Source organism: Sinocyclocheilus rhinocerous, unplaced genomic scaffold (assembly GCF_001515625.1).
Source record: "Sinocyclocheilus rhinocerous isolate Xijiao unplaced genomic scaffold, SAMN03320098_v1.1 scaffold2437, whole genome shotgun sequence".
In the NCBI taxonomy this organism is placed as follows: Eukaryota; Metazoa; Chordata; class Actinopteri; order Cypriniformes; family Cyprinidae; genus Sinocyclocheilus; species Sinocyclocheilus rhinocerous.
Window position 1 is genome coordinate 73612 of NW_015638985.1, and position 11213 is coordinate 84824.

The 11213-nt window shown below is 36.7% G+C and overlaps 1 protein-coding gene across 1 annotated transcript in view; it reads left to right on the plus strand.

Moving 5' to 3' along the window:
• Positions 1-9164: 9164 nt before the first annotated feature.
• Positions 9165-11213, plus strand: part of LOC107750803 (40S ribosomal protein S27-like) — a 3894-nt gene continuing 1845 nt past the window's right edge. Inside the window, exons 1-3 of the mRNA XM_016566324.1 lie at positions 9165-9263; positions 9864-9972; positions 10051-10161. Of these exons, the coding sequence (XP_016421810.1) occupies positions 9258-9263; positions 9864-9972; positions 10051-10161 (226 nt within the window). The 5' untranslated portion in view covers positions 9165-9257. The remainder of the gene's footprint in view (positions 9264-9863; positions 9973-10050; positions 10162-11213) is intronic.

An 11213-nucleotide genomic window follows, 5' to 3' on the forward strand; every position in this document is an offset into this window, starting at 1 on the left:
TTTGATTATAAAGTTCAAAACAATAGCATTTATTTTGTAACTATGAAAATATATTTAATGTCACTTTTGATCGATTGAAAGTGTCTTTGTTGAATAGAAGTATTAGTTCCTTTTATTAAAAAATAAATTCTGACCCCCAAACTGTAGTTCATGCAGATCCTGCAGATAGTAAACTTTTAGTCCTTGTAATTGAGCACAAATGCCAAAAAGATTCTTATAAAAAAAATAAAGATGTTTTATATATTGGCTACGTGTGTCCGTCCGTGTTTAGAATCTTTGCTTTAAGTGTATTTAGAGATTTTACATTCAATGATGTTGTTAAATACATTTAGAAATCAAAAGTGCAGTTACAAAGTGCATCCATATACTTGCAGTTCTGTCAATATTATTTACCATTAAGCACCATGTTCTAATTTGACCTTGTGACCTGAGTGTTTACATTTTATTTGATGCCTGCAAAAGTAGTAGATTCATAAATGCCACCATTTTGCTGCTTTTAATAAGAAAGACTGCCAATCAAATAAATGCAATATGTAAAATGTAAACATGCTAGACATTTGTTTTTGGATTTGTCACAAGCCAAAATGTTTGTACCGCACGTGTGTGTGATACCTCCGCTGAAACTCTCCTCTGTTGTGGCTACCTGACTCTCCCCTGTGTAATGAACCTTGGACCACATTACGGTTAACTGCCACTTTAATATCTGAGATCAGTTACCGACCACGCTATGACTCTTAGCCGAAATGTAGGGTTATGGGCTGAAATCTGATCTCAGATCAGCGATTAGCGTGATCACACAATGACTGTAATTGGTCCTCTATGGTAATGTGGCCGTGTCGCTTTTCTACCTCCACACATAAAGGTCACAGCGTCCGTACGCTTGGAGTTCAGTTGTCCATGTCTGGCAGCAGTGATCTAGCTCTCTTCCTCCAGATCTCTAGGATACCCTGGCCTATGGGTCATTTTAATCATGTGCTAGTTTGTAATCTATCCAGACAAGGTCTGTACGGCTCACTGAGGAGAATGGGATGGGACATGGGAAGCAGGTCAGTGCATGATGCCAAATTAATTCAAAACCGATAAAATGTTATATAACATGCATTATATTTGTGATAAACCCTCCATATAAGTGTATCTTAGATATATTTTATATATTAGAAAATAGTTCTGTTTTGACTTAAAAATATTAAGCAGCAAAAACAGTTTTCAACATTGTTAATAATAGTGTGTTTCTTGAGCAGCAAATAAACTTATTGAAAATGATTTCTGAAGGATCATGTGACACTGAAGACTAGAGTAATGATGCTGAAAATTCAGCTTTGCATCACAGGAATAAAATATAACAAAAAATATGAATCTTAAAACTAAATAGAAAAACAGTTATTTTAAATTAGTAATATTTCACAATATTACAGTATTTTACATCAAATAAACATATGGGTGAGCATAAGAGACCATTCAGCCATATTTTTGGATATGTTAGTAATAATGAGTCCAAACGAAACCGTGAACTAATGCACAGATTTTCTAAATGTTATATTTTATTAGTGTATTTTGTCAAGACAACCACATGCAATAGACACTATTTTAATAAAAAAAAAAAAATATATATATATATATATTTATATTGAATTTAATATGAACAATTAATGTTAAATTACATGCTTTAATATGTCACTTAATATATTTAAACAAGTGTACCTGAAATGAGATCGCTATACCTCCATGGGGCACCAGAATAATTGTGCATTGGCTAAGCTTTATTCAGTTACCCTAATGAAATCTCTTTAGGATTGTTCATTATTTATAAGAGCTTTTGGAAATCACCCATCTCTCTTCTTTACTCAACTATTGCTTCATTCTCCTGATCACGAGTGTAGAAGCCATCAGCTAACTGCTAACTGGAGAGGATGTCTTTACTACATCATTATTCTATCCCTTGTCTGACCTGGCAGCCAATCAAATGAAAGCTTTTGCCTCCCTGCATTGACTCAATTTCCCCTCGCGCTGCCCCTGGTGGCGAACTTAATTGCAGTTGCATATTGTCTTTCTGCTCTCGTCCTCTCTCCTTCCTGTCCTCCGTCACGTTCCTCTTTGTCCTTCCTTCTCCTTTCCCTTGGTGTGACGTGTGGGAGTCTTTACCTTTTTGGTCTGAGGCCTGCTTGAGTTACGGACGCATTTGAACCGGGCGGGTGACTGGACCACAGCCCTCGGTGAAGGGCACAGCCAGCCTCAACACAATGTCATTCAACTCCTGTTAAACTATTCATAACGGCTTGGGTGCCAGGAGGAGGCCGCAAATATGCAAACGCTCTGTTTGATGGAGGTGGACCAGGTGAACTTGAAGAACACAGATGTTTGACTGAAAGATTGTCAGAGGGAGAGCAGAGATGGTGTATCATGTAGAGGTTAGCATGGGTAACGAGATGTAGCCAGAGGTCTATGAGAGGTAAAAGAGCAAGCAATGCATGTGCGGAGGTAAAGTAGTTTACGAAGGATGGAAATGAAAGACATTTAGCCTATATATGAAACAATGGTTTCTCTAAAACCTTTTGAGCTGCCTACTTAGGAAACATTTGCATTTAATTTAACTTTAAAAGTTAAGCATTATAGTCCATAACGCATTATATAAATATGAAATATTTGATCAGTCTAATGTAAAAGTAACTTTTTAAGTCACTTTATGCCATTTCATCCACATTCTTAGCTTAGCAGCCTAACTCCAGTATTTCCTACGTGATTCATGTAAGGAGTGCTATTTGTATGACATAAAGATAGTTGCTAAAATTTTGCCAAATTTGTCACGTTTGAGATACCATTTCAGTTCTCGGGTCTTGTTAATGGGATTTTTGCACCCAAAAATGAAAAATATCCCATGATTTACTCCGTCTCAAGCCATCCTAGGTGTATATGACTTTATTCTTTCAGGCGCATCCAATCAGAGTTAAATTAAAAATGTCCTCGCTCTTCCGAGCCTTATAACGGCAGTCAATTAGTTATTCAAAAGTCCAAAAGAAGGCCAATAAAGTGCATCCATCCATCAAAAAAAAAAGTACGCCACACAGCACCTGGGAGTTAATAAAGAGCTCCTGAAGCAAATCAATGCGTTTTTGTAAGAAAAGTATCCATATTTAAAACTTTATAAACCATAATCTCTAGCTTCCACTAACTGTCGTAATCGCGTGCGCGAGAGAGCGGTGTTCCAGCGGTGACGTAGGACGTCGGCGTAGCGTACGCTCCGGTGAGAAGTGACAAATGCGGAAGCACAGAGGAGAGAGCAAAACAAAACCACCAGCATCGCTTTGCTTCAGGAGGTCTTTATTAAGAAAAAGCTGCTTGGTTTGACACAGACTTATGTAAGATGTTCTTCATACAACGCTGTGCTATTGACAACAGACAATGGATATTTTCACCTGAAAAAATCCTTGATGATTCTCTTCAGTAAGTGCAAAAAATGTTCACTATACATTCAAGTACCCCAAAATAAAATAAAAGTGATCATTTTAGCCACTTCAAGCTACCTCATCCACATTGTTAGCTTAGCAATTCTAACGCCATTGGGTTTCCTATGTACTTCATGTGAGGAGATTTCATGTTGGTCATCGCAGCGAATCTGCTTGACTAAATCACAAAATCTTCTTGGGGAAGTCTTTGAAAATTCCTCATCTCATTCATTCCTATTGAAACTACTGTATTTTGCCTGCTAAAATTCACAGAACAATTGTGACCCTGGACCACAATGCCCCACAAAATGATTGATTTTTTTTTTATGCCAAAAATCATTAGGATATTAAGTAAAGATCATGTTCCATTAAGATATTTTGTACATTTCCTATCCTGTAAATATGTTAAAACTAAATTTTTGATTAGTAATATGCATGGCTATGGACTTCATTTAGACAACTTTAAAGGCAATTTTCTCAATATTTAGATTTTTTTGCACCCTCAGATTCCAGATTTTCAAATAGTTGTATCTCTGCCAAATACTGTCCTATCATAACAAACCATACATCAATGGAAAGCTTATTTATTCAGCTTTCAGATGTTGTATAAATCTCAATTTGAAAAAACTGACCCTTATGACTGGTTGTGTGGTCCAGGGTCACAATTGTAAACACCACAACTTTAACTTTTAGTTGAGTTCACTTCACCGTTGTTCGAATTTTGCTGGTGAAATCCAGTCATAGGAATCCACAGGATCAGGAAATTCTTGTGAAGGCAAAAGATTGCAGCAGGTGACTTTTGTATGAGATGCTCTTAGTTTATACAGCGCTACACTATTAGACAATGTAACCAATGTAACGTAACTGCACCTTTAGAGGACAGCAGGGTTCCTCTAGAACAGAGCCTATGATGGGTGGCAGTATAGCATGAATATTCCTCTTTTGTGTCTTGATGAAGTAATGGGAACAGAGCGAGTCAAGTTTATTCATATTTCAGATGATTCATAATTAATTATGCCTTAAATCATGCCTTAATTAATTTGACATCAAATGTGGGTGGCAAATATTTAGTTACAAAGCCTGTATGATGTTTCAATTTGATAATGATGTTCCTTTTTAATCAGGGTGATGTGGCTTCATACATCGTAAGCAACCATTCTCGTATTCTGGGATCCAATTCGCAAGGCCACACTGAAGATCTCCTGTCAAAAAAACAAACACTGAAACTGCGCGTTTGCCAGAGGGATTGCCATTGTACTCTGTCCCAGTTCCACCAAAGGATTTGACTCAATTTCAAGGAAACAATAACACAGGTAGGGTGGATAACATCTCAATTTCCTTGTGGGAGAAGGATCCATTTAACATTGGCACAGACTGTAACTAAAAGGTCTGGTGGGTCTTTAATTGACTCTCAACACAAGCAATCTCTGGAGCAACGCAGATGGACCAGCCAGCGCCACCAGTATCATCATGGCTGGAGGTCGATGTGGATTTGGGTTTTGCCCTCTTTTTTCTCTTTCTTCTCTGCCTTTTTTTGGTGGTAACCGTTGTGCGTTGCGCTCAAACAGTTGTGGATCCATACGGAGCCATTTCCACCTCCACCTACCAGGAGGAGCAGATAACTGATATCTGATCTTGCCAATCCAACACAAAGGATTTTATGAAAACGCCTGTGTTCAGAATGGAAGACATTATGTGCATTATGCAATGATAAACAATGGTCAGATGGCCTTATTTGTCACATGATATCATTACATCATTTCAAACATGAAATGAAGTCAGTGTTATGCCAGAAATGAATAAAATACAAATACAGTCATTATGCAGTTATGGCCAAATGTTTGAACAAGAAAGTAGAAAAAGGCTTTTGAAGTTGTAAATAAAACAAAGTTTATTGGAATACGTTTATAAGAAAATATACTGTTTCAGTCTTTAAAAATGTCATATTTAAATCATGTTTCTTTGTAATCATTTGTGAAATTTATAAGCAAATTTTGAGTGAAATGTTTTATAAATCTTACACCATTTGTAGCATATACTGCACACTTTAATATTATTTTGTGTCCTGTCTTCTTTTTGCATTACATTCACACTTCTTACATTGAGACAATTTCCTACCAAAGGGAATAAAAATACAGAGAATAAATCATGTTGCTAACATTCTGAGGTACCTGCTATTTTGAAGTGTAAATAAGCACAAGAACTGTAGGTGTAGGTTTTTGCACAATAGAGTGGGGGGGGGACACCCCCCTACCGTTTTCCCCAAAATAACCACAAGATAAATCTTTATTGTAACTTTGGACTACGTTGACAAGAGTGATGTAGAAGTATTCACTATGAAGCTTACACTGGTGATGTACCAGAGAGAAAACGGATTTCACAGTAAATGATCTCATTTTCAGCAGTAAGAAAAAAAGTGTTGTAAAGCTTGTTGTTTTGTAGAACATAACAGTTATATGATTTGAGAACAGTAGGGCCTGTAGATAGGGAGTACCTGTTATTTAATAAAAATATAATTATATTTTCAAAATTACATATTTTTTTTCTCAAACATAGTCAGTGGGGTAAAACGCCCCCAGGGGCAATGGGCAATTAGGCCTACTGTAGCTATTCTGAATGTCAAATCCTGTTTTTCCATCAAATGTATTCTAACTAGTTGGTTGAATTAAAATATTTGGACTTTATATTTAAAAATTACATTAGCATCAGGTAGCCAGTTAGCATCAGCTAACAAAAAATTTCAAATAGGCTATTATAATTTTGTAATTCATAATTATTGATTACATTTCATTTTAATTTTAAGCTAAAACTGCCTGTACTCTGATTTTGCTGTAAATGTTAAAAGCAAATTACTTTGTCCGACTGGGGGGCATTTTCCCCACCCATGGGGGCGTTTTACTTCATTTTTGTTAAAAATCTAATAACATGAAAACTCTGGACATTTTTCATACTTGGTTTATAATTGATGTCATTGTCACTAAAACAATAACTTTTCTGAACACATTTCGCCTAACTTTTGTTTCACAGAAAAAAATGACACACTCCTTAAAGGGTTAGTTCACCCAAAAATGAAAATTACTCACCCTCAAGTCATTTCCCCCCACTCTACACTTTGCGACGTCTGACAGGCGCCTTGGGTAGTTGCAGAGGTTTTTTGGCTTTTAGTGCGTTGAACCCAAGATTTGAACCCTGGACCTCTTGCAACCTAAGCGAAAATCATACCCCAACGAGCCAATAGATATAATGTAGAAATATGCGACGTCTGACAGGCGCCTTGGGCAGTTGCAGAGGTTTTTTGGCTTTTAGTGCGTTGAACCCAAGATTTGAACCCTGGACCTCTTGCAACCTAAGCGAAAATCATACCCCAACGAGCCAATAGATATAATGTAGAAATATGCAACATTTGTTAGTTGTGTCGTTTAGCCTAAATTACGTTTATATCGAATATTTCAAAATATGGCAAATGGCGCATATTAACGAACCTAAATTTAAAAATTGCTGTTGTAACGCAATACATGTACATATCATATCTGTAAATAGGTCATTTCCCCCCACTCTACACTTTGCGACGTCTGACAGGCGCCTTGGGTAGTTGCAGAGGTTTTTTGGCTTTTAGTGCGTTGAACCCAAGATTTGAACCCTGGACCTCTTGCAACCTAAGTGAAAATCATACCCCAACGAGCCAATAGATATAATGTAGAAATATGCAACATTTGTTAGTTGTGTCGTTTAGCCTAAATTACGTTTATATCGAATATTTCAAAATATGGCAAATGGCGCATATTAACGAACCTAAATTTAAAAATTGCTGTTGTAACGCAATACATGTACATATCATATCTGTAAATAGGCCTATTTCTCAACTGTTAACGGTAATGTTTGTAAGTGACGGTGGCCAAGATATTCCTACTGTAGAACCAATGTGGCATATTTGTTTCACTTTCTTCTTAAAGGAATGTTCTTGATCTTAGAAAAGATCCTATTCGTAGGCACATGGGATTCGTGTGTTAAGGTTTTTAAAAGTACATTTACTAAAGGTTTCAAAGAATGTATATTTCTAGATGATTGGTATGATGCTTCACTTTTTTCCATGTTGAAATGAAAAGAACTGTGCACGGATTATTATGCTTATTGTGAACAAAAATTAATAAGGGATTTTATGTTAATAATTGTACATTTTATCAAAAGTCTGATCATTTATTTATTTATAAGAATATAAGATAAGAATTTGCATAAGGATTTGCCTGCATAAGTGCCATGCTGCTGATGACTTCCACTATCTGAATAGGGTTTTCAGCTCTTCTGATAGGCAGGCATTGATAAAACTGTCTCACATACTGAGAGGCACTCTTCCATTTCAGCCATTTGTCTACACATGTAGGCTACTAGAGATCTTTCGAAGATTGCAGGACAGCCGTTTTCAGTGGCTGTGTAAATAACCTGACCACAATGCACTTATTTGATGAAACACACCTGGTCCATTTAACTCTGTTTGTTTTGAATAAATTCAATGATATGTGTTAGAGATAATCAGACCAGAATAATAGCCAATTATTTTTAACCCGCCCAATGTATCATACTGAACATCCTCTTTTATTTTGAAAACCCTAGGCTTGTAGCCAGCAGGATCCTATCAGCAAACTCATTATTCTATTTTAACCCGCCCAATGTATCATACTGAACATCCTCTTTTATTTTGAAAACCCTGGGCTTGTAGCCAGCAGGATCCTATCAGCAAACTCATTATTCTATTGTAGGCAAATTGCCCTTGATCCCCTATAGATAAACTGTCTGTTGTGGAATGCTGATCAGGAGCTGTTACAGCAGTCACAGTGAACCATGAAGCTTCCCAGCTGCCTGAAGTCTCTGGATGGGCACATCTGCAGACACTTGTCTCTCATGATTAGCTGGAAGTGAGCAGTCTTGATTCCACCTCCTGGGCTCTGCTCACTCCATGAATATTAGTGTACTTGAGACGACCTTCCAGCTAAGAAGAACCTTCCCGTCACCAGCTGCATATTCCACCCCAGAATTCATTACTTTCCCCCTCATGAAACAGTCAAAGAAATGAACAGTGCTCTTATGTAAGATTAACAGAAACACTTATTATTAATGCATTTGTGTTATAAAAACAACTGTAGAATCTAAAATGAAAAACACTACAGAAAACAAAGCTTACAAAAATACCATGGTATCGAATAGTAATATCACAGTACTTTGAGGCCTATACAATGTCAATAGTACTGAATGAATGCCATAATTATGCGCCAGAATATTTTTATATTGTAAAAATAAAAAATAAAAAAATCCTAGTATCATGGCACTTTTTGGTATATTTTTGTTTATAAGATACTTTTAGTAGGAATTAAGAACAAAATAAAGATAATTTAAAAAAGATATCTTTGACCATATCTTTCCATGTTAAACCAGTTTGTGTGTTTCTGCACCTTTTTATTTTTAAGCTATTAATTATTCAAACAGCAGAATAACATTTGACAATAATATATAGATATATAACACATAAAGCCCACATAAAGCCATCATAAAAATGATGAACAGAAGTAAATAACATAAAAAGTAACAGTAAAAATACTTTCTATTTTCATTTATGTATGTGAAACTTAGCCAAAAGAAGTATTTTTTCCTAAGATGAAACTCAGTTTGTATTACTGTTATTGACCTCATCTGCCTCTACTAACATGTCTGCGATCTACGTCCGATGCCGCACTTCCGCACACTTCCGCACTTGTCCGATGATATTCGTCTGTTTCCGCCTGGAACGTCCTTTCTGGCAGCGGCTTAATCTTCGCCAACATGCCAGTGAGTACCAGAGAGCAAAAATATGTCAATATATACCACTTACATGACGTTAAGACCTCGATATCGAAGCGCGTTCAAGAACATGTCCTTATGACTGACCTTAATGTGTGAGTTGTCACATGAACTTGAAGATGAACGTAAAAACAAACGTTAAGTCTTGAATGTTTCAGCAGCGTGCTTTGGCGCCCTGCATCAAGATGGCGGCGCACATAGAACAAAACAGTAATGTGACGCACGGTTAAGTGTTGATGTGTTTTATACGTATTACACTCTAAAACGGCTGAACTGTGTAATGCCTACGTTTGAGTGAAGTTACCAGTGGCTTTTTGACTAAATGATTTCATGCAGCTCTATGGAGTTGCCAGAAGTAACGTTAACTGAAAGTGATCAAGACGCAAGGGCTTCTGCATGGCTCTCTCAAAACATAATTATCTGCCTACCTAGACAATATTTTTGGACATCATATGCTGCTGTCATGCCCAAAATGCTGTCTGGATAGGCAGCTCAGCATATTTTAATGCATGCTCGTGTGAAGTTGCTGGTCAAAGGGTGTTTATTGGCAGTTTTTTCCATGTAAAATCATATTGTTTATGTAAATAGCTCGCAAAAGACTTGCTGCACCCGACCCCCGAGGAGGAGAGGAGGAGGCACAAGAAGAAGCGTCTCGTACAGTGTCCCAATTCTTATTTCATGGATGTCAAGTGTCCAGGTGAGTGTCCTCCATATGGTTCTGGATAATTGGACTAGTCAGTGTCTGAATGGTGTTAATGACTCTCTTATTTTTCAGGATGTTATAAGATCACAACGGTGTTCAGCCACGCACAGACAGTCGTGCTTTGCGTCGGTTGCTCAACTGTGCTGTGTCAGCCCACCGGAGGCAAAGCTCGACTCACAGAAGGTTCGTTTGTGTTTTTACTCAAACTCAGACATGTTTAGGAGCAACAGTGGAATGGAGAAATCAAATTGTAAGCTGTTTGGTAGTTATCTCATATTATTGAGGTTATCAGGGTTTCTGTTATTCTACTAAAGTTATTGTTAATTAACTTTAGTAGATGTAATTATAAAATATAAGTAGGTTCAGCATTGCTTTATAAGAATCAGGGATGCGACTTTATAGTATTTATACAAATGTATACATATTTTCTGCACTTAGACTCGTGCTGCAATTTGAAATGCATACTACGTCCAAAATAAATATCTTAAATATATTTGATACTGTAGCTTACATATACATTTTAATTTGACTATTCTGTAAATAAGTTTTTTTTTTTTTTTTTACAGTACAATAGAATTTTTGCAATAGTTGTATAATAGAATAATGTAAATAATAATAAAGTAAAAGTATATTTTGAATAAGAATGGTAATTTTTTTATGCGGCCTGAAAAATGTGTTGATGTAAGCAATGATGCATAAGCCAAATTGACCGTTTGAAATGCAGATTTTGAGGTCTCATTGATATTAGTTGGCCTGATTCAAGTCATAATTTAACTGTAAATTGCTGTAATTTAGTAGAGTAATTTAAATGGAAATGAGTGATTTTGCTTACACTGGTGCTGGAAGATATGATGCCACGTAGGTAAACACTGCATTGAAATGAACTATACAGACAGTGCTTTAAGTTAGCAGCTGCTGACTGGTGCAAACATTATTTTGCTCTGAGTTCAGTTTATGATAGATTAAAATAATTTCTCATCGAGTATGACCGCATTCGCAGTCATTATTGGGAGTTTAGATGCTGATCCCCCCCCCCTTAGCCATTCTTTATCCATCAGTTTATATAAAGCTGATCTGTCCATAATTTGTGATTATTGCAGTAGGGTTGCCGGTTAATCGACGTGTGACAACACCGGTAATACCGGTATCACCGTGGGGGCGGGGGCGTTCCCTCTTTTCCTCGCTTTCCTTCACTTTCCTTCGCTTTCCTTCGCTTTTAAATAGCTTGTAAAAGC